Source organism: Plecotus auritus, assembly GCF_963455305.1.
Source record: "Plecotus auritus genome assembly, chromosome: 1".
Taxonomy (NCBI): domain Eukaryota; kingdom Metazoa; phylum Chordata; class Mammalia; order Chiroptera; family Vespertilionidae; genus Plecotus; species Plecotus auritus.
This window is the reverse complement of record NC_137770.1, coordinates 122229027-122252997: the sequence shown is the minus strand read 5'-3', so window position 1 is coordinate 122252997 and position 23971 is coordinate 122229027. Positions and strand designations below refer to the sequence as shown.

Here is a 23971-nt window from a genome sequence, read left to right as displayed (position 1 = left end):
GTACACCTATGGATGAGGACAGTGGGAGGGAGGTAAGGGAAGAGGGTGGAGTGGGAACCGGGTGGAGGGGAGCTATGGGAGGAAAAAGGAGAAACAATTGTAATAATCTGAACAATAAAGATTTATTAAATTAAAAAAAAAGATATGGACAATGCGAGTTCAAAATAAAAAAGAGAAAAAAGTGCAAAAGAATATTTTTTAAAATAATGACAAAGAACTCCCCAAATGTGGTGTATAATATTCTCTTTATCAAAGAAACTCAAAAAATTCCAGAGGTGGAAGGGGAATCAACAAGATCAAACCTAGACAAATCAAGACTGTTGAAAGAGATAGACAAAATTTTCTTTTTTGTAATATTTCAACTCCAGTTGATATTCAATATTGCTTTATATTAGTTTCAGGTATACAGCACAGTGATAAGACATTTATATAATTTATAAAGTGATCCCCCTAATAAGTCTGGTACCCACCGAACACCATACATAGCTATTACAATATTATTAACCATATTCCCTATGCCATACTTGACATAGCCGTGATTATATTGTAACTATCAATTTTTACTTCTTAATTCCTTCACTTGTTTCACCCAGCCACCAATCCCACTTCCATCTGGCAACCATGAGTTTTTTCTCTGTATCTATGAGTCTCTTTCTGTTTTGTTTGTTCATTTTGTTCTTTAGATTCCACATATAAGTGAAATCACATGGTGTTTGTCTTTCTCACTGACTTATTTCACTAAGCATAGTACCTTTCAGAGGTGGGCAAACTTTTTGACTCGAGGGCCACAATGGGTTCTTAAACTGGACCGGAGGGCCGGAACAAAAGCATGGATGGAGTGTTTGTGTGAACTAATATAAATTCAAAGTAAAGGAGCTGAGGGGAGAGCAAGAGAACCCTCCGCTCTTTCGGCTCCGCGGGCCGGATAGAACAGCCGAACGGGCCAGATCCGGCCCGCGGGCCGTAGTTTGCCCACAGGTGTTCTAGGTCCATCCATGTGGTCAAATACAAAAGGTAAGATTTCATTCTTTTTATGACTAATATTCTATTGTATATATGTACCACCTCTTACTTATCTAATCGTGTATTGATGGACACTTAGGTTGCTTCCATGTCTTAGTTATCCTACCTAATAAAAGAGTAGTATGCAAATTAACCATCACTCCACTACACCACAAGTCACGTCCACCAGCCAATGGGGAGCGAGTATGCAAATTAACCCCAACCAAGATGGCTGCAGCCACAGAGAGAGCAGGAGGCTTGGGTTTCCCCGGCAATGGAGGAAGCCAAGCTTTCCACACACTCTGTGGGGCCCAGGCCTCCACTCAAGGCTCAAAGTTTCAATTATAGAAGATAAATAAATCCCAACAAAAATGGCTGTGGCCATGGAACAAGCAGGAGGCTTGGCTCTGCTCCAGGCTACAAAGTTTCAATTATAGAAGATAAATAAATCCCAGATACCAGGGCCTCCGCTTGGGTCACCGCGGGGCGTGGCCGGCCTGCAAACCACCACAGGCCCCTTGCCCAGGCCGCCCCATGCCCCAAGGGAACCCCCACCCTGATCCAGGACACCCTTCAGGGCAAACCAGCTGGCCCCCATCCGTGCACCAGGCCTCTATCCTATCTAATAAAAGAGTAATATGAAAATTGACCATCACTCCAACACACAAGATGGCTGCCCCCATGTGGACACAAGATGGCCGCCACAAGATGGCCAGCAGGGAAGGGCAGTTGGGAGGGACCAGGCCAGCAAGGGAGGGCAGTTGTGGGCGATCAAGCCTGCAGGGGAGGGCAGTTAGGGGTGACCAGGCTGGCAGAGAAGGGAAGTTGGGGGTGACTGGGCCTGCAGGGGAGGGCAGTTAGGGGCAAACAGGCTGGCAGGGGAGCAGTTAGGCATCAATCAGGCTGGCGGGGGAGTGGTTAGGGCAATGGTTCTCAACCTTTCTAATTCTGCGACTCTTTAATACAGGTCCTCATGTTGTGGTGACCCCCAACCATAAAATTATTTTCGTTACTACTTCATAACTGTAATTTTGCTACTGTTATGAATCGTAATGTAAATATCCGTGTTTTCCGATGGGTCACGGCATTAGAAAGGTTGAGAACCACTGGGTTAGGGGGTGATCAGGCTGGCAGGCAGAAGCAGTTAGGGGCAATCAGGAAGGCAGGCAGGCGAGCAGTTGGGAGCCAACAGTCCTGGATTGTGAGAGGGATGTCCGACTGCCCGTTTAGGCCCGATCCTACTGGTATCGGGCCTAAACGGGCAGTCGGACATCCCTCAAGGGGTCCCAGATTGTAGAGGGTGCAGGCTGTGCTGAGGGACACCCCCCGCCCATGCACTTATTTCATGCACTGGTCCTCTAGTTGTAAATAATGCTGCAATGAACATAAGAGTGCATATATCTTTTCAAACTAGTGTTTTGGATTTCATCAGATAAATACCCAGAAGTGGAATTGTTGGGTCATTATGTTGAGTCTATTTTTAATTTTTTGAGGAACCTCCATACCACTTTCATTGTGGTTGCACCAATTTGCAATCCTACTAACAATGCTTGAGGGTACCCTTTTCTCCACATCTTTGCCAACTCTTGTTCTTTGTCGCTTTGTTGATAATAGCTATTTTGATGGGTGTGAGGTAATACATCATTGTGATTATAATGTGCATTGCTCTGATGATTAGTGATGTTGATTGTTTATGATGTCATATGTTTATTGGCCATCTGTATGCTTATTTTAAAAAAATATCTATTCAAAAAAAAAAAGAAAAGATAAAAAAATGTCTATTCAGGTCCTCTGCCTGTTTTTCACTGGATTGTTGTTGTTGTTTTTTTGGTGTTCAGTTGCATCAGATCCTTATATATTTTGAACATTCAGATGTATCATTGGTAAATCTCCCATTCAGTAGGCTTTATTTTCATTTTGTTCATGATTTCCTTTGATGTGCAAAAACTCTTTAGTCTGATGTGGCCCCATTAGTTTATTTTCTATTGTTTCCCTTGCCCAAGGAGATACATCCCAAAATAAATATTACCAGGAGAGATGTCAAAAAGTGAATTGCCTATGTTTTCTTCTAGGAGTTATATGATTTCAAGTCTTACATTTAAGTCTCTAATTCATTTTAAGTTTGGTATATGTTGTAAGGTGATTCAGTTTCATTCTTTTGTATGCACCTGTCCAGTTTTCCCAATAAAATTTATCTAATGGACCATCATATGTTCTTGCCTCCTTTGTCATATATTAAATAACCACGTAAGTGTGGGTTTATTTCTGGTCTCTTTATTCTGTCCCATTGATCTGCGTGTCCATTTTTATGCCAGTACCATACCATTTTAATTACATCATCGTGTAGTATAGTTTGATATCAGGTAGCATGACCCTCCAACTTTGCTCTTCTTTCTCAAATTGCTGTGGCTGTCTGGGGACTTTGGTGGTTCCACATAAATTTTAGGATTATTTGCTCTAATTATATGAAAAATTGCTGGGTGTTTTGGTTTTTTTTATAGAAACTGAATAAAATCTATAAAATTCTTTGGGTAGTATGGACATTTTAACAATGTCCTTGTAGTCAATGTTGATGGTTGACCTGGATCAACCCATGATTTTGTGTGTTTGGGATTCTCAAAATTCTCACGGTATATGCTTCCATTATCTGTAATACTGTCAATTTCTTTCTTCAACATCTTATAATTTTTAGAGTACATGTTTTTAACTGCCTTGGTTAAATTTTTTCATATGTGTTTTTTGATGCAATTATAAATAAAATTGTTTTCTTAATTTCTCTGAGAGTTCATTACTGATATATATACATACACCCAAATTCTGAATATTAATTATTTTATCCTAGAACATTACACTAAATTCATTTATAACTTCTATTGTTTATTGATGGGTTCTCTATGTATATAGTATCATATCATCTGCAAAAAAAAATGATCGTTTTACCTCTTTGTTTCCAGTTTAAATGCATTTTCTTTATTTTTATTATCTGACTGCTATGACTAGGACTTCCAGCATTATGTTGAATAAAAGTGGTGAAAGTGGCCGGGCCAGCGTGGCTCAGTGGTTGAGCGTTGACTTATGAACCAGGAGGTCACGGTTCTATTCCCGGTTAGGGCACATGCCCAGGTTGTGGCCTCAATCCCGTGTGAGGCATGCAGGAGGCAGCTGATTAATGACTCCTCTCTCATCACTGATGTTTCTATCTCTCTCTCCTTCTCCTTTCCTCTTTGAAATCAATAAAAACAACTATTTTTTTAAAGAGTGGTGAAAGTAGACATCCTTGTCTTATTCCTGATCTTAATAAGATGAGTATGATGTAACCTATCGGTCTGTCATATATTGTTGCCTTTATAATGTTGAGGTATGTCCCTTCTACTCCCACTTTGCTGAGAATTTCTTTTTTTCAAAAGTGATGGATTTTATTGAGTATTTTGTCTCCATCTATTGATATGATTTTTATCCTTCAATTTGTTTATATGGTGTATCACATTAACTGGTTTGCAGATATTGAACCAATTTTGCCTACCAGGAATAAATCCCACTTGATCATGGTGTATAATATTTTTAAAGCATAGCTGACTTCAGTTTGGTAATATTTTATTGAGAATTTTTCCATCTATGTTCATCAGATATTGGCCTATAATTTTCTTTTTTATAACATCTTTGTCTGATTTTGGAATCAGGGTAATGCTGGCCTCATGAACTCAGCTTGAGAGTCTTCCCTCCTCTTGAATTTTTTTTTTGATCACTTGAGGAAGATTGGTGTTAATTCTTCTTTGAATGTTTGCTGAAATTCTGTGAAGCCATCCATCCCAGAACTTTTGTTTGTTGCAAGTTCTTTGATTACTGATTCGATTACATTAGTAGTAACTAATGTGGTCAGATTCTTCTGATTCTTCTTCATTCAATATTGGAAAACTACTAGGTGTACCAGTTAATAATGCGGAGTTTTTTCAATAGATGGAGTTACACATATGTTATATATATGTGATTTTATATGTATGCTATTTCGTTGTATTGACAGCAAACTTCAAAACTTCATATGTCAAATTTGCTGAAGATGTTAACATCATAGGTATTTTTATGCTTAAAAATGTCGAATTTCGTGCCAAAAAAAGAGCATTTGTGGGAAGTTTTAATTCATTACTTTATTTTGAAGAAAAAGTTACCGTACACTTCAGGAAGCTTATGGTGAACGTGCTCCATCTCAAGATACTTGTGAACGCTGGTTTAAAAGCTTTAAAAGTGATGATTTTGATGTGAAAGACAAAGACCATCCAGGTCAACTGAAAAAGTTTGAAGACCAACAATTACAAGCATTATTGGATGAAGATGCATGTCAAACTCAAAATCAACTTGCAGAAAGATTAAACGTTGCTCAGCAAACAATTTCCGATCGTTTAAAAGCAATGGGAAAGATTTTAAAGGAAGGAAAATGGGTATCACATCAACTGAACGAAAGATAAATGGAAAACTGAAAAGTCATCAGTAAAATGTTGCTTCAATGGCAGGAAAAAAAGTCTTTTTTGCATTGAACTGTGGCTGGCGATGAAAAATGGATTTATTTTGAGAATCACAAACACACAAAATCATGGGTTGATCCAGGTCAACCATCAATATTGACTACAAGGCCAAATCACTTCGGAAAGCGATTTGGTGGGAACGGGAAGGTGTGGTGTATTGTGAGCTTCTAAAACCAGGTGAAACCGTTAATACTGATCGCTACCGACAACAAATAACTTGAACCACACTTCGATCATGAAACGACCAGAATGTGCCAGAAGACGCGGCAAAGTAATTTTGCTTCATGATAACGCACCATCACACACTTCAAAACCAGTTAAAGACACGTTAAAAGATCTTGCCTGGGAAGTATTAACCCACCCGCTGTATTCACCAGACCTTGCTCCTTCAGATTACCACTTGTTCCGATCGATGATGGCACACACACTTTGAGCATTTCAAAACATGAAGAAGTGGAAAATCGGGTCTCTGAATGGTTTACCGCAAAACAAGAAAAGTTCTATTGGGACAATATCCACAAATTACCTGAAAGATGGGGGAAATGTGTAGCTAGCGATGGACATTACTTTGAATAAAGGACTTCTGATGTTTCTCTTGAAATTATCGTGTTTTCTTTGATTACAAAATCCACCATTATTAACTGGTACTCCTAGTATGTTTCTAGAAATTTATCTATTTTTTCCCAAATTGTCCAAATTTTTTGGCACATATAATTTTTCACAGTATTTTCTTACAATCCTTTGTATTTCTGTCGTGTCATTGTCACTTCTCCCCTTTCATTTCTGATTTTATTTCTTTGGGTCTTCTTTTGCTTTTGATGTGTCCGGTTAAGGGTTTATCAATCTTGTTTATCTCAAAAAGAACCAGTTCTCGGTTTCACTTTATGTATATTTTTTCAACCTTTATCCGAGAACATTTCCGTTTATTTTTAGAAAGAAAGAAAGGGAGGATGATGAGGGAGGGAAGGGAGGGGGGGGGGGGAGAGAGAGAGAGAGAGAGAGAGAGAGAGAGAGAGAGAGAGAGAGAGAGAGAGAGAGAGAGAGAGAAACCATCAACTGGTTGCCAATCATAGGGGATCAAACCACATCCTAAGTATGTACTTTGACCGGGAACTGAACCCACAACCTTTCAGTGTATGGGATAACACTCCCACCAACTGGGCCAATACTAGCCAGGGCTCTGAGCTTTATTCTAGACTCTATTTTGTTTATTTCTACTCTAATCTTTATTATTTCCTTTCTACTTACTTTGAACATTATTGTTCTTTTTTCTGTTTCCTTTAGGTATAAATTAGACTGTTTGAGATTCTTTTTTCTTGAACTAGGCCTTACTGCTACTCAATTCCCTTAGGACTGCTTTCGCTGTTTCCTATAGATTTTTGGTTGTAGCATTTTCATTTTCATTTGTCTCAAGGTATCTTTTGATTTCTCCCTTGATCTCATTGTTAACGCATTCATTGTTTACTAGCATGTTATTTAGCCTCCATGTGTTTGTGTGTTTTTCAGGTTTTTTCCCCCATGTAATTGATTTCTAACTTCATATTACTGTGGTCAGAGAAAATACTTGATATGATTCGAAACTTCTTAAATTTATTGAGACTTGTTTTGTGTTCTAACGTGGTATATCCTGGAAAATGTTACTTGTGTAACTGCGGGGGGAAAAAACACACACGTATATTCTGACTTGGGGTAAAATGCTCTTAAAATATCAATTAAATCCTTCTGGTCTAATGTGTCATTTAAGACCATGATTTCTTTGTTGACTTTGTATGAAAGATCTATCCAATGATGTCAATGGGGTGTTAAAGTTCCATACTATAACTGTATTACTGTGTATTTCTCCTTTTATGTCTATCTGCATTTGCTTTATATATTTAGGTGCATAAATGTTTACAAGGGTTATATCCTCTTGTCGAATGGATCCCTTTACCATTATGAAATGTCCTTGTATCCTATTATAGCCTTTGTTTTTAAAAAAACATTTATTGATTTCAGAGAGGAAGGGAAAAGGAGAAAGAGATAGAAACATCAATGATGAGAGAATCACTGATCAGCTGCCTCCTGCATGCCCCACACTAGGAGTCAAACCCACAATCCGGGCATGTACCCTGACTGGGAATCGAACCATGACCTCCTGGATCATTGGTCGATGTTCAACCACTGAGCCATGCCAGCCAGGCTATAGCCTTTGTTTTAAGGTCTACTTTATCTGATAAGTATTGGTACCCCAGCTTCTTTTTATTTTCATTTGCATGAAATATCCTTATCCATCACTTTTTTTCCAATCTGTGTGTTTGTGTCTTGCAATCTGGAATAGGTCTCTTGTAGATGGCATATGTATGGGTCTTGTTTTCTTATCTATTCAGCTACTCCATATCTTTTTTTATTATTATTGATTTTGGAGACATAGGAAAGGAATGGGGAAGAGGGAGGAAGGGAACTAGAAAGGGAGGTAAGAGTAGGGAGAAAGAGAAAGAGAGAGAGAGACATCAATCAATTTGTTGTTCAACTTATTTATGCATTCATTGGTTGATTCTTATATGTGCCTTGACTAGGGATCAAACCACAACCTTAGCATGCGTTGATTTCAGAGAGGAAAATCTAACCAACTGATCTACCTGGTTAGGGTCTACTCTATGTCTTTTGATTAGAGAATTTAATCCCTTTAATTTTAAACTCATTATTAAAAGGTATGCAGTACTGCCATTTTATTATTCACTAGAGGCCTGGTGCACAAAATTCTTGCATGGGCAGGGGGACGGGATGGGTGTGTGTCCCTCAGCCCAGCCTGCACCCTCTCCAATCTGGGATCCCTCTCACAATCCAGGACTGCTGGCTCCCAAATGCTCGCCTGCCTGCCAGCCTGATCACCCCCTAACCACTCCCCTGACAGCCTGATTGACACCTAACTGCTCCCCTGCTGGCCTGACTGCCCCTAAGTGCCCTCCCCTACAGGCCTAGTCAACCCTAACTGCCCTCCCCTGCAGGCCTGGTCAATCTTAACTGCCCTCCCCTGCTGGCCTGGTTGCCTCTAACTGTCCTCCCCTGCCGGCACAGTCGCCCCCAACTGCCCTCCCCTGCTGGCCCGGTCACCTCTAACCCCCCTTCCTTGCCAGTCTGGTCGCCCCTAATTGCACTCCCCTGCAGGCCTGGTCCCCCCCAACTTCCCTCTCCTGCAGACCTGGGCCCCCCCCAACTGTCCTCCCCTGCAGACCTGGTCACCCCCAACTGCCCTCCTCTGCCGGCCCATTCACGGCACATGCCCAGGTTGCAAGCTCTACCCCCAGTGGGGGCAGTGGGGGGGATGCAGGAGGCAGCCAATCAATGCTTCTCTCTCATCATTGATGTTTCTATCTTTCCCTCTCTTTTCCTCTCTGAAATCAAGAAAAATATATTTTTAAAAAATATATATATATATATGTGTGTGTGTGTGTGTGTGTGTGTGTGTATATATATATATATATACATATATATATATATATATATAATGCATGCTTTCTACAAGAGACATACACTATATATTCAAAGACAACAATAGGATGAAAGTAAAATGATGGACACAATAGCATGCAATCTGTAACCCAAAGAAAGTTGAAGTGTCTATACTTACATAATATAAAATAGATTTTAAGACCAAATTTTTTATTAGATGCAAAGGTCATTTTATAATGTCAAAAGGACCAATCCATCAAGAAAGTATAACAATTCTAAACATAAATACATCTGAAAATAGAGCCCCAAAATACATGAAGCAAAAACTAAAAGGAATAAATAAGCAATTCAATAATAGTACTGAGATATTTCAACACTCCCCGCCCCCTCAATAAAAAATAGAAAAACTAGACAGAAGATCAACAAGGAAAAAAGGACTTGGAAATACTACATTCCACCTACACCTAACAGACATCTATAGAATACTCCATCCAACAACAGCAGGATACACATTTTCTCAAGTACCTATGGAATATTCTCCAGGATAGACAATATTAGACTACAAAACAAGTCTCAATAAATGTAAGAGGACTGAAATCATACAAAGTATGTTCTCTGACCATCTTACAAATCAATAACAAAATACACTAATATGTGGAAATTCAACAACACACCCTATATAATGTAATGGATCAAAGAAGAAATCACATAGGAAACTAGAAAATGCATGAAAACACAAATACAACATACTAAATATATGAGAAACAGTTGAAGCTGTGTCCAGTGAGACTTTATAGCTGTAAACTCATTTTTTTTATAAATCTCAAAGCTATAACTTGACCATCCACTTTAAGAAACTAGAAAAAAAAATAAAAGGAGCAAATTAAACCCAAAGCAAGCAGAAGGAAGTAATAAGCATGAGAGCAGAAATAAAATTGGGAACAGGAGAAAAAAAAAATCAATGAAACCAAAGCTTGGTCCTCTGGAAAGAAGGGGTAGACTGTTATGGTCTGAATGTTACCCATCAAATGCTTATGTTGAAATCATAACTCAAAAAGGTGGTGGTATTAGAAGGTGGGGTCTTTGGAAGGTGATTAGGTAATGAAGGTGGAGCACACATGAATGGGATTTGTGCTCTTATAAAAGAGATCCCTATCCCTGTCTACCACATGAGAACCTAGGAAGAGGCTCTCACCAGAATGCAACCATGGTGGCACCTTCATCTTAGATTTCCCAGCCTCCAGAACTGTGAGAAATGAATCTCTGTTATTTATAAGCTACACAGTCTGTAGTATTTTGTTATACAGTCAAACCTCGGTCCTTGAACATCTTCCGATGATCACAGAAAATGTCTTGGTTGTCAGGTTCTTGACCGACAACCCTTTCATGCTGATACCTGTATGATCATTCACAGGTCTCTCAGGCGACAAATGAGAATGTGCAAATGAGAGTATGAGTCAGTTTTCCACTAAACCTCCCAGGAAATTGTGCTCTGAATATTTTCATGTTGTTTTGCTTTTGTTAATGTTTATTATTATTAAATTCATACAGTAAATTACCATGGATCCTAAGAAGGTTATTGATAGCAGCAAAGTGAAAAGGAGAGTTGTGAGAACGATAGAGCTTAAAAAAAAATTACTGCCAAGTATGATAGAGCTGTTTGCTGTCTGATCTGGCTACATAGTGTGGCATAGTGAAATCGATGATTAGCACAATTTTAAAACATAAAGAGGCCATCAAGAATGCTGATATGGCAAAAAAAAAAAAAAGAATGTTGATATACCCTGGCCCATGTGGTTTGAGCATCAGCCAGTGCACCAAAGGGTTGCGGGTTGGATTCCCAGTCAAGAGCATGTACCTGTTTTGCAGGTTTGGTCCCCAGTCAACAAATCAATCGATGTTTTCTCTCTCTCTTGCAATCTCCCTCTCTCCCTCTCACTTTCTCTGTCTCCCCACCCCTCTCTCTTACACTTTCTCTGAAAAATCAATGGAGAAAATATCTTCAGGTGAGGATTAACAAGAACAAAAAGAGCAGATGTGGTTAACGGTGTGAAAGTGCTCACAAAACAATGATCACAGGCAATTGAGAAAGCTTAAATAGCTAATTATTTGGGGGTCTGGAACACATTAATTTAATCTACATTATTTCTAATGGGAAAAAAATGACTTTGTTTTCAAACAAACCACTTCTTGAACAGCCTTCTGGAACAAATTAAGTTCAAGAACTGACATTCCACTGTATCAGCCTGGATGAATTAAAGCAAGGATATGTCTCAAAGTCAGAAATGAAAGGGGAGAGATATTATAATCTAACAACCTATGGAAATGAAAAAATCTCATAAGGGAAAACGATAAACAATATTTTTTTAACCTACATGAAATGGATAAATTCCTAGAGAGATAAAAACTACCAAATCTGACTAAAGAAGAAAATGAAAATCTAAACAGACCCATAACAACAACTAAAGAGTTTGAATCAGTAATCAAAACTTCTCACAAACAAAAACCCAAATCAAATGGTTTCACTAATGAATTCTACCAAACATTTAAAGAAGAATTAACCCAATCTTTCACAAACTCTTCCCGTCTTATTCTATGAGCCAGCATTATCCTGATACCAAAAGCAGAAAAAGACTTCAAAAGTTTAAAAGGATATTACAGCAATATCCTTTATGAATACAGACACACACAAAATCTTCAACAAAATATTATCAAGCCAAATCCACCATCATATAATAAAGATTATACATACACCTGCAAATCAAATCCAGTAAAATAACAAAGAATCAGTTTATAAGCTCTGGATCTTCACCTCCTATAAATTCTTCAAAACCAAAGAAACCAAACCTGAGGAACAGAATAATCTGGTGAATACAATAGAATCAGGGGCATAGAAAGGGAGTGGACTGATAATTCTCAGGGGGAAAGGGGTATGGGGGGGTTCATAAAGAGACTGGACAAAAATCATACACCTATGGATGAGGACAGTGGGGGGTAGGTAAGGGCAGAAGGTGGGATGGGAAATGGCTGGAGGGGAAATATGGGGGAAAAAAGGAGAAATAATTGTAATAATCTGAATAAAGATTTATTAAAAAAAAAAAAAAGAAAGAAAGAAAAAAAAATAAATAAATAAATAAATAAATAAATAAAAAAAAACCAAAGAAACCAGGAATATATCCCTACCATTCCATTAAAATGTGTTATAAAGAAGTTACTAATAACCTTCTAATAACAGTACCTATTAGCTCTGCAAGTCTTTATGAAGCTACTAGAGGCCCAGTGCACGAAATTTGTGCATGGGTAGGGTCCCTAGGCCTGGCCAGCAATCAGCGCCGCCTCCTGGTGGTCAGCACACATCATAGCGAGTGATCGAACTCCCAGTCTCCCAGTCAAACTCCCGAGGGAACACTTTGCATATTAGCCTTTTATATATATAGACTAGAGGCCCGGGGCACGAAATTTGTGCACGGGTTGGGGGAGGTGTCCCTCAGCCCGGACTTCACCCTCTCCAATCTGGGACCCCGTGGGGGATGTCTGACTGCTGGCAGTCAGACATCCTTCTCACAATCCAGGACTGCTGGCTCCTAACTGCTCGCCTGCCTGCCTGCCTGATTGATCCTAACCGCTTCTGCCTGCCAGCCTGATCACCCCCTAATCGCTCCCCTGCCGGCCTGATTATGCCTATCTGCTCCCCTGCCAGCCTGATTGCCCCCAACTGCCCTCCCCTGCCAGCCTGATGGCCCCCAACTGCCCTCCCCTGCTGGCCTGCTCACCCCCAACTGCCCTCCCCTGCCGGCCTGATCTCACCCCCCAACTGCCCTCCCCTGCTGGCCTGATCTCGCCCCCAACTGCCCTCCCCTGCTGGACATCTTGTGGCAGCCATCTTGTGATGACGTCACGCAAGGGCATGATGCCACCTAGGCTTTTTTTTAATTGATTTTTTTACAGAGAGGAAGGGAGAGGCATAGAGAGTTAGAAACATCAATGAGAGAGAAACATCGATCAGCTGCCTCCTGCACACCCCCTACTGGGGATGTGCCCGCAACCCAGGTGCATGCCCTTGACCGGAATTGGACCTGGGACCCTTCAGTCCACAGGCCAATGCTCTATCCACTGAACCAAACCGGTTAGGGTGACCTAGGCTTTTATTATATAGGATTCTCTTTCTGAAACTCCATTCCCTTCATTTTGAAATACCTCTAATTCAGATTTTCTCATCTGCTAGCCACAAAAAAAGTAACAGGAAAGTCTGAGTTCTAGTCCTAACCTTGCAGATAATTCATTATGATAATGTTAGCTATTAATTATTGAACTATTATTATACATATAACATTTTATAAATATTATTTCATTCAGTCCTCTAAACAACTTCAGGATAGTTTTCTATTTGTAAAATTAGAGTATCTAAGAAGCAGAGAAGTTAAGTGAGATGCCAAAGGCATATCCATTATTTGAATATTAGGTCTGTTTAACTTCAATGTTGGCCTTTTATTTTGTCTCATTGTAACATGAAGCAAATCATTTATATCTTCCAATATTTAGCTCCTTCATCTGAAGGAAGTTGCACATATCATCTCTGAAGTCCCATATATCTCATATATTACAATGAAATTAAGAGCTTTATTAAAAACTTTTCTCAAGTTAAAGAAAAGACACTAAGACATGGAAAATGTTCCAAAGGCACAATGCTCACAAAGAGCACAAAGATAACCACTGTTTTCCTATTCTGATAGTTTGCCTAGAATTTAGAAAGGACAACAGTTCTATATACCCATTTTAAAAATCTCCTAGCAACCCCTGGCCAGGTGGCTCAGTTGGTTGGAGTGTTGTCACATACACCAAAAAGGTTGCAGGTTCAGATTCCCAGTCAGAACACATACCTAGGTTGTGGGTTCAATCCCCGATTGGGGAGCAGACAGGAGGCAACCAATTGACATTACTCTCTACTTCAATGTTCCTCTCTACCTCTCTCTCTCTCTCCCCCCTTTAACTCTCTTTAAAATCCATAAATCATATCTTTGGGTGAGGATTTTAAAAAAATAATCTCCCAGCAGCCTCAGAAAAAGTGTACTGTTCTGTCCATGACAGAAATGGCAATTATATGTAAAGCTATGCATGGTATAAACTGAATTAAAGATCATAATATACAAAGATCCTAAAAGTCAATAAGCATTATACAAATGTTAACTTGATCTAATTATACAAATGAAAATATGTACCGTTCATTATGCTCTTGATAAACGAGTCTGGACTTCTCCAGTAGATATTTTTCAACATAGGCACTAGAAGAAAAATAAAATTGGTTAATATAATTAATATAAGGTAGACAAATATTTTTTCAGAGAAGATGAAAAAGTATAAAGAAGGCTATCCAGATCATTTTAGTACATTTACCATTAGTAAATGTGTAAGGATATTGTTATCCATGTTTGGTTCATAAACTCATAACTCATAAATCTTTTTTGTTTTGCTTTCAATAAAGCAAAATAAAGCCAGGAGTTCAAAACATAGCACACAAGAACTTCCCATAATACAGACCTTACTTTCTTTCCAGGCTCATCTACCATACTATACATTATTTCAAATATCATACTTTGGCCAGACTACTAAGTAAGACTCAAAGATATACATTCTTTACATATTAATGCTATTGCCACATTCTGAAATCAATTATTATTTACTGATTTACTCAGTAAGTATTCATTAATTGTGCACTGTGCTAAGCATTGTTCAAATATGGGAATACATGATACATTACTATTCCCAAGGGGCTTACAAAATAGTGGAGGAAATAAGTAAATTAGCAGCTATCATACTGAGTTGATTGGGTTTATAATAGAACAATGACCAATTATAGATGTACTAGGAGGTACACATAAGATTTAATCCAAGAAGGGAAAAGGATGTAAGGAAGAATTCCCACAGAGGCTGAATATATAGCGCATAGTAAACATTCATTAAATATACCTAGTAAATGACTCTGAAATCTGAAAGATTGCCCAGAATAAGACAAGGAGAACTGCCTTTATGTAAAGGCATAAAAGAAGGAAACCTATCAACTTCAGGGAAGATACTTAACATGGTTAGAGAATGAGACAGGTAAGTGGACTAGATCAAGAAGGAAAAATATATGGTGTGCCAGAAGAAAGGAATTTATCCTGAAAGTAATAAGGAACTTAAACATGAATTGTATTTCTGATGTTAATTATCTTTATCCAGTCTGTGTCCTTCAAATCTTCAATACCTCTTCCCCAAATTGGAGCAATCAGTTAAGCTCTAACAAGAAAAAGGGATTCTACAAATATAAAAGCTTTAGATGACTGAATCCAAATTACTTAGCATAAACCTCTTTGGGGTCAAAATCTGATTCTTAAGCTTTTATTTCCCTCAGTTCCCTCCCATAGCAAGCTCTGTATTTCAGCCACTCCCAAATACAGGCTATTCCCTCAAGAATGATATTCACTCCTGAATATATTGTTCATGGTCTTCCTTCCACTTCTAATTCTGTAGACTATTTCCTCTCTGTCTAGCAGATTCAATTCATTAAAATTAAGCTCAAATGTACCTTCTTTGCAAAGTGTCACCACTACCACCAGTAATTAAAATTTACACCTTGAGTAGTAAGTCAACAAATAGACTGTTGGCACCTTCCCATTTGCTTTCTTCTTCCCCCACAGGCATGAATCTCCTAAACTCTAAGGGACCCCATGAGATGGTCAACCAGGGAAGAAATGGGCAGAGGCAGCTAACCCACCAAACCTGACTTCCCAGCAAGCTAAAGCAGCCCCGCCTCAGCTCATTTCTTCCCTATAACATTTTTATTAAATTTATCTTTATTGTTGAAAGTATTACAAATATCCCTTTTATTTCCCCATTGATCCCCTTGACTTCACTCCCACACATCCCCAGGCCTTCTCCACACTATTGTCTGTGTCCATGGGATATGCATATATGTGTATAAATTCTTTGGTTAATGTCTTCCCGAACCCCCTACCCGCTTCCCTCTGAGATTTTTCAGTCTGTTCCATGCTTCCATGTCTCTGGATCTATTTTATTCATCAGTTTATTTTATTCCTTAGATTCAAAAAAAAAAAAGTTTAAAAAATCTGCTTCCCACCCTAGCTGGTTTGGCTCAGTGGATAGAGCGTCAGCCTGCGAATGAAGGGTCCCGGGTTCAATTCAGATCAAGAGCGCATACCTTGGTTGCAGGCTCCTCCCCGGCCCAGGCCCTGGTCAGGGCTCGTGCAGGAGGCAACCAATTGGTGTGCTTCTCTCACATCGATGTTTCTCTCTGGCTTTCCCTCTCTCTTCCACTCTCACTAAAAATCAATGGAAAAATATCCTTGGATGAGGATTAACAAAAAAAATATCTGCTTCCCATTGTCACTATTCTCATTAAAGAGCAAATGAACAATCCATGGCTTAGAAAGAAACAATCATCTATAATAACAATAGGGTAATATGCTAATTAGACCAGACATCCTTCCAAACGAAGCCAGGGCCTGAAGGAAGCCTGGGTCCTGGGTGCCTGCCGGTGGCCAGAGGGAAGCCTGGGTCCTGGGTGCCAGAGGGAAGCTGGTGCCAGCAGCTGGAGGAAGGAAGGCCTACTCTTGCACGAATTTTGTGCATTGGGCCTCTAGTGAAAATATAAACATGCTCCAAAGCCTGACATTGCTACTTACCCAAGTACAGTGCCTGTTTCTTGGTAATTTACTTGAATAAACTTGCCAAAACGACTTGAATTATTATTATGAGCTGTCTTTGCATTTCCAAAGGCCTGTCAAAATAAAGAGTTCTCATTAATTTAATTTTCAAAAAATGAAAAATCCTATGTAGGAAAAATCCTAAGAGACACAATGCTAAAGAAACAGCAGAAAAACAATTCACTTATACCTTCAGCCTCATATAGTTCAGGTAAAGTAAAAGAAAGCAACTAATAATTGAAATAAAACCAAGTAGGCAGTATTTTATGCTATTGGGTAAAATAAAACTTAATTTTAAAAACTTAATGCTCATTAAAATTCTAATTTAAATTTCACATTCTGGAATCAACAAATTATTGTACTATACTTATATATAATTTTAATTTATTAATTTTCTTATTGATTTTAGAGAGAGAAATATCAATTTGTTATACCACTTATTTATGCATTCATTGGTTAATTCTTGTATTTGCCTCGACCAGGAATGGAACCCACCACCTTAGCATATTAGGACAATGCTCTAATCAACTGAGCTACTCGGCCAAGGCAATATATGTGTAGTTTTTTTAATATTGCTAAACTTAAATTTTAAAAAGCTAGGTAACAAATAATTACAACATAATAATTAAAATTTTAAAATAGTATAAATGAAATGAAGTTTCATTACATAATGTACTACACTTTATTACACCTAATTAAAACATAAGTACAGTACTATTTTTAAAAGAATAAAAATATAAAGACTCCCTAAATTACTACCTAAAGTATATATCATGCAATTAAATATTTCTCAGCAATAAAGATGAACTACTGATATAGATATCAATATTGATGAATATTAAACATTATGTCATGGGAAGAAACCAGACACAAGAGTATGTATTATAATATGAAACTCTACAAAAAACAAAACAAGAAAACCAGGAAGCAGATCAGAAGTTGTTTAGAAATGGGCATGGGGTTGAAAAATGTCTACAACAGGAGAACCAAGATGGCGGCATAGGTAAACACCTATACTTGCTGCCTCCCACCACCATATCAAAATTACAAGTAAAATACATAACAACTATCATCCAGAACCATGGGAAAGCTGGCTGAATGGAAGTACTACAACTAGAGAGGTAAAGAAGAAAGCACATTGAGACTGGTAAGAAGTACAGAGGCATGGAACGGGCTGGCACCTGGGTGTGCCGCTTTTTTAATCGGGAGGGAGATAAAAGTTCCCACTTGCTCTGAGCTCCAGTGTCGGGTGAGGCTCTGGGGGACCCAGACAGATAAGGGGAGAAACTGGACTGTCCGGCATCAGGGCAGAAACGCAGGGGTGGCTTTCTTCCAGATGGCGGTGCTCACAATGGTCATTGTTCCTGTGCTGAGACCTCCCCAGTGCAGGGCTTACTGGCAGCCATTGCTGTTTCCTCTACCCTGGAGATTCCCTGAGAACCCGCTCTACCCAATTTGCAACCCCAACCAAGCTGCGCACAGCAGCTTTTGCATATGAATGCACTGTCCTTTCTCAGCCTAAAATCTGTCAAACAAGCTTGCAGCTGGGTCAGGAAGCCCCTAAAGCTATCAAAAGAAGGCCCAAGGCCGCACCAGCACCAGCCTGCCTTGCTTCACAGCTAGGCCTCGTCTGGGCACTTGCAAACCTGATACAAAGAGGAGGAATCTGCAGATCTCTCTGTAGCTCCTGCTGGTTGGCCCCAGGCAGTGGCTGACTCTACTCCTCCTTGGACATCCAAGAGCCAGTGTACCCACTGGTCAGTGTGAGACCATACTGGATTACAACTCTTCACATCCATGAGAGACACACTCAAGGGGCAGACTCAGTGAGCACCAAAGCCCCACTGAAGCAAGTCCTGCCCCATAACGTTGTCTCCTTCACAGCAGCTCTTACATTGTAGACACAGCTAGTCCTCACAGCCAATTGGCCTGGAGGTCAATTCCTCACAGTGATACCAACAGCAATCAAGGCTCAACTACAAAAACCCTGCGCACACAGCCCACAACGGGGTGCACCAAGAGTGTCCACCTCAGGTAACTGGGGAGGCTGAGCCACTGGGCCCTATAGGACACCTACTTCACAAAGGCCACTCTATCAACTCAAGGAGACTTAGCAGCTACCAAATACATAGAAACAAACACAGGGAAGCAGCCAAAATGCAGAGACAAAGAACCATGTCACAAATGAAAGAAATGGAAGAAAGCAAACTACTAAATATAGAGTTCAAAACCACAGTTATAAGGTTACTCAGGAATCTTCTAGAAACCTCTGAGGAATTTAGTGAGACCTTCAAGGATCTTAGTGAGAATGCCAAAAAATGAAAAAGGACCAGTCAGAAATTAAGCACACAATAACTGAAATAAAGAATAATATACAGGGATTCAATAGTAGACTAGAGGATCCCAAGAATCAAGTCAAGTCCTAGCTGGTTTGGCTCAGTGGATAGAGCGTCAGCCTGTGGACTGAAGGGTCCCAGGTTCGATTCCAGTCAAGGGCATGTACCTTGGTTGCGGGCACATCTCCAGTGGGGGATGCGCAGGAGGCAACTGATCAATGTTTCTCTCTCATCGATGTTTCTGACTCTCTATGCCTCTCCCTTCCTCACTGTAAAGAATCAATAAAATGTATTTTAAAAAAAAAAGAAAAAGAATCAAGTCAAAGAGTTGAAATACAAGGAAGCAAAAAACACCCAACCAGAAAAGCAAAAAGAAAAAAGAATCCAAAAATATGAAGGTGGTGTAAGAAGCCTCTGGGACAACTTCAAGTGTACCAACATCCGAATTATGGGGGTGCCAGAAGAAGAGAGAGAGCAAGATATTGAAAACCTATTTGAAGAAATAATGACAGAAAACTTCTCCTACCTAGTGAAAGAAATAGACTTACAAGTCCAGAAAGCGCAGAGAACCCCAAACAAGGGGAATCCAAAGAGGACCACACCAAGACACAGCATAATTAAAATGTCAAGGGAAAAAGACAAAGAGAGAATCTTAAAAGCAGCAAGAGAAAAACAGTTAGTTACCTACAAGGGAGTACCCATACAACTGTCAGTTGATTTCTCAACAGAAACTATGCAGGCCAGAAGGGAGTGGCAAGAAATATTCAAAGTGATGAATAGCAAGAACCTACAACCAAGATTACTCTACCCAGCAAAGCTATCATTTAGAATGGAAGGGCAGATAAAGAGCTTCACAGATAAGAAAAAGCTTAAAGGAGTTAATCACCACCAAACCAGTATTATATGAAATGCTGAAGGGTATTCTTTAAGAAGAGGAAGAAAAAGAAAAGGGTAAAGATAAAAAATTATGAACAACAAAGTGACAACAAATATATATCTATCAACAAGTGAATCTAAAAATCAAATGAATAAAAAATCTGACGAACAGAATAAACTGGTGAATGGAAAAGAATCAGGGGCATGGAAATGGAACAGACTGACAATTCTCAGAGGGAAGAGGGCGCGTGGGGGGTTGTGGGAAGAGATTAGACAAAGATCTTATATGCATGTATGCATTACCTATGAACACAGACAATAGGGTGACAAGGGCCTGGGGTGGGGTGGGAACCAGGTGGAGGGTAGCTATGGGGGGGGGGGGGAAGGAGGGACATCTGTAATAATCTGAACAATAAAGATTTTTTAAAATGTCTACAAAGGAGTATACAAGGGTAATAAAAATAAATTGGCTATTATGAATGTGGTTACATAGGTATATACATTTATCAAAAATTATTGAGCTGTACATTTTAAATGGCTATATTTTATTGTAAGTTATATCTCAATAAAATTTATTAAAACTGAGATTTAAAAGAAAAAAAACCATTGTTGAAATCACTTATTCAACAACTTGAATCTCTAAGACATAAAGCTGTATCAGAGAAGCCAGTCTCAAAACTTCACATACTGTATGATTCCATTTATATGATGATATTTTGAAAACAAACAACAACAACAAAAAAAAAACAGCAAGGGAGAAAAGACAAGTAGTTCCCACGAATAATAAGAATATATGGGAGAGCAGAAATATAAAAAGAAGCAATAGCATGAGGGAGTTTTATGGAATAGTGAATCTATTCTATGCCCAGATTGTATATAAATGATTATTCAAATTAGTATGTTTTAAAATTCATAGAATTTTTCTATAAGGTTATTTCTTTCTATTTTAATATCTATTTGAAAACTTAAATCATTAGCAAAGGAAGGCAAAAAAAAAGTTTCAAATACACAGATCTGAAAATATTCATCATAAGCCAACTCACACTAAAGGAAACATTAACGGAAGTCCTTCATGCAGAAGGAAAAGTATATATTCAAATATGAATCAATGTAGGGAATAGAGAACAGCAACAAATAGTAGCCACATGAGTAAGTATACAAAATATTTTTTATTAGTTAAATCTTTTAAAAAGACCATGAGAATGGGTTCAGAGAAAATAATACAGTAAAGATATCTTGAAAATCCTTTCCCATATAAAAGAGAAATACTAGTAAGAATAACAAAAACTTTCAAAATCAACTTTTTAATGACACTGGAAATTAACCAAAGGCTTGGAATATTTCTCTGCAGGGGAACATTTAGTCATGGAAAATAGCTGAACCCTGGCCAGTGTGGCTGTTTCTTGGGCATTGTCCATACACCCAGAGGTTGCTGATTCAAGATTCCCAGTCAAGGCACATGCCTGGCTTTCCGTTCCATACCCACTGGGGGGCATGTAGGAAGCAATGATCCATGTTTTGATCTCATGTCAATGTTTCTCTCTCTCCCTCTTCCTTCCTCTCTCAATTTAAGAATCTTTAGAAAGAAAAAAAATATAGCTGAATGTTGGTAACAAAAACAGGCATTATGGCATTTTAACTTACCGGATTGATTACCTTCTCCCTCTTCTTAGCTCCTCACTGAAGAGAAAACCAACACTTTTATAATTACAGGTGTGTGTGTGCTTTTAAAAAAAGCAACCTTGAAGTCATTGGAAGGATCAGACCAGAATTAGAGCCAAAGCCCTGTCCCACAGATAATTGTCACAATTTGACCTATATGGCATTTCCCTGGAAAACTTCACTCAAGGGGTTATCTTTATTTGACCTAACTTGGAGATCACTCACTGAGAACAGCCTTTTTCCTCATGTGTGTTTGTGTAAAACAATCAGAGGTAGTTGTTTAAAGAATTCAACTGCCTAAAATGGCACCAAGATGGGGCAAAAACCAGGTAATGACTTCAAAGAAAAAGCTGATGAATAACATGTACAAAAGGGGCTTTGAAAAGATTTGAAATTTTCCTGGAAATGTACAAGATGTTGTGCATGTTTGGGCCTATGCACATGCCCAGAAATGTGTACATAAAAAGGACTGAGACTTTTTTTTTTTTTAGACTTCTATTTGACATTCAGGATCTATGTACAGGTAAGAGTTGACACCTGCCTGGTTGAGTGTTGAGGGTTATCCCAACAAGCACATAAAACCTTGTAGAAGAAATTGGGAACTTATTGCTGCAGAAATCCCTGTGCAATCATTATCTAACCAATAGTTGAGTAGAGAATTTGATGGTCTCACATGAAAAAAGGTTGAATCTTGGTACAATGGACTAATTAGGGAGATTGTGTGTCCGTTAAAGCCAAAAATCTGTTATTTAATAAAGCACATTTCCCAAATGTGTATGTCAAAACACTGACAAGTTACTTTACTGTAATTAAAATTATCTAGGAAAAGTTTAACCTCACAGAAAAGTTTTCTATATGTATTATAGTAATTTTAAATTCATACTGAATATGTTTAGAAAATGTGTGCATTCACCAGTCACCACAAGTGGCTGGAGTGGCTTAATGCATGTGGGAATATTGGCCAGCATGCAATAAAACTGCTACAAAAAGTAATACCACCCGCCAACAGAACCAATACTAGGCGAGATGCGGTGTGATCAAGTGCTAATCATTAATCAAACACTGTTTATAAGCAGTGACTCTTGAATTTAAATATGTAAATTATAGTTGTAGATATTTAATATTTATTTATGATGGCAAAATTACTATAGTAATTTTGTTTTGTTTTTCCAAATTATGGCCTCCTATTTATAAAAGTAATAGTGAGGTAGAGTGCACACCATCTTGTATAGGGGAGAAGTGGAGGCCAGGAGCGCAACCATACCAATAACTTGAATGACCTCAGCCACCAACCCCAGACCTGTGCAGGGAGCCCTTTGCCAGCCATAACCTGCATGGAACCACCACTGTACCCCAACAGTGAGTAGTGCTGTTCCTCACAGCAGGCTCCCAGATGTCTGCATTGGTGCATGCCAGAGAGACCTCCCAAGCCGCACTTCCTCACCCGGCACCCAGACCCAGCTTCCTAGGACCCCGCATTGTGAGTGCAAGCCAGAAGTACCCCACACCCCTGCTCCATCCCTGCCCCAGGAAGAGCAGATATCTGGCGCAGCACCCCATCACCAGTCCCAGTACAAACCTGCTGCCCAGCAGGCTCTCCTTCTGCAGTGCCTGAAAGCACCCCAACCTCGGCCCCAGGACATTCTCCCACTGTGACCCAGAGCCCCCTGGCGTGTGACCCACCCTGGGCCCCAAGAAAGTGCTGCCAGTGCACCCAGCCACAGGTCACAGGACAGCTCTGCAAGTGTGATACCAGAGGGATCTAGGGCACCATCTGCCTTGGGTGCCAGGGTAACACAGCAAATTGCATGCCAGAGGGCTCTGGGGCCTCACAGGAAGTCACATACCAGAAGTACTGTGAAGACAGCCCCGCTGACCCCAAGTATCTGAAGCAGATGAATGACCCGTGGGAGAAGGGGGTACAACTCAGAGCAGAGAAAATAAAGCTGTGAAACTTAAGGCAGACTCCGCCTCCAGGCTAACAAGTCACAGACCATTGGATCACTATGGGCTTTAAACCATTGTATGCCATATGCATCTGTAGGCTCAAGAAGCAGGTCTTCCCCACACGCCATGCACGTTAATAAAATAAAAAAATGTTTTCCCTAAGTGGCAGCCCTGACCAACATTAAAAACATTTTTCATGAGAATTTTCAGCTAAAAATATTCAAGAACACCCGAATTGTAATATATTTATTTTATAATATTCATTGCAAATTGATTTTTTAATTAAATTCAAAGCATAATGGTGCGTGGGGATGGTTTCTGTTTTGGACAACTGGTTAACCTCTCAGACCCCAAGCACCAAAAGAGACAGCAAAAATGGGGAGACAAAGGAACAATCCCCAAAGGAAAGAAAAGGAGGACTCACCAGAAAATGAACTAAATGAAATGGAGGCAAGCAATATGTCAGGGAAAGAATTCAGAGTAATGGTTATGA

The 23971-nt window shown here is 39.3% G+C and overlaps 1 protein-coding gene across 12 annotated transcripts in view; it reads right to left on the bottom strand.

The window, feature by feature from the left end:
* The window catches only part of MYO9A (myosin IXA), a 388202-nt gene that overhangs the window by 285089 nt on the left and 79142 nt on the right, over nucleotides 1–23971 (bottom strand). For all 12 annotated transcript variants that reach the window (XM_080656867.1, XM_080656874.1, XM_080656871.1 and 9 more), the window contains exons 3-4: nucleotides 16637–16731; nucleotides 14174–14236 (exon numbers count right to left, since the gene is read on the bottom strand). In XM_080656867.1, coding sequence (XP_080512993.1) covers nucleotides 14174–14236; nucleotides 16637–16731 — 158 coding nt within the window. The remainder of the gene's footprint in view (nucleotides 1–14173; nucleotides 14237–16636; nucleotides 16732–23971) is intronic.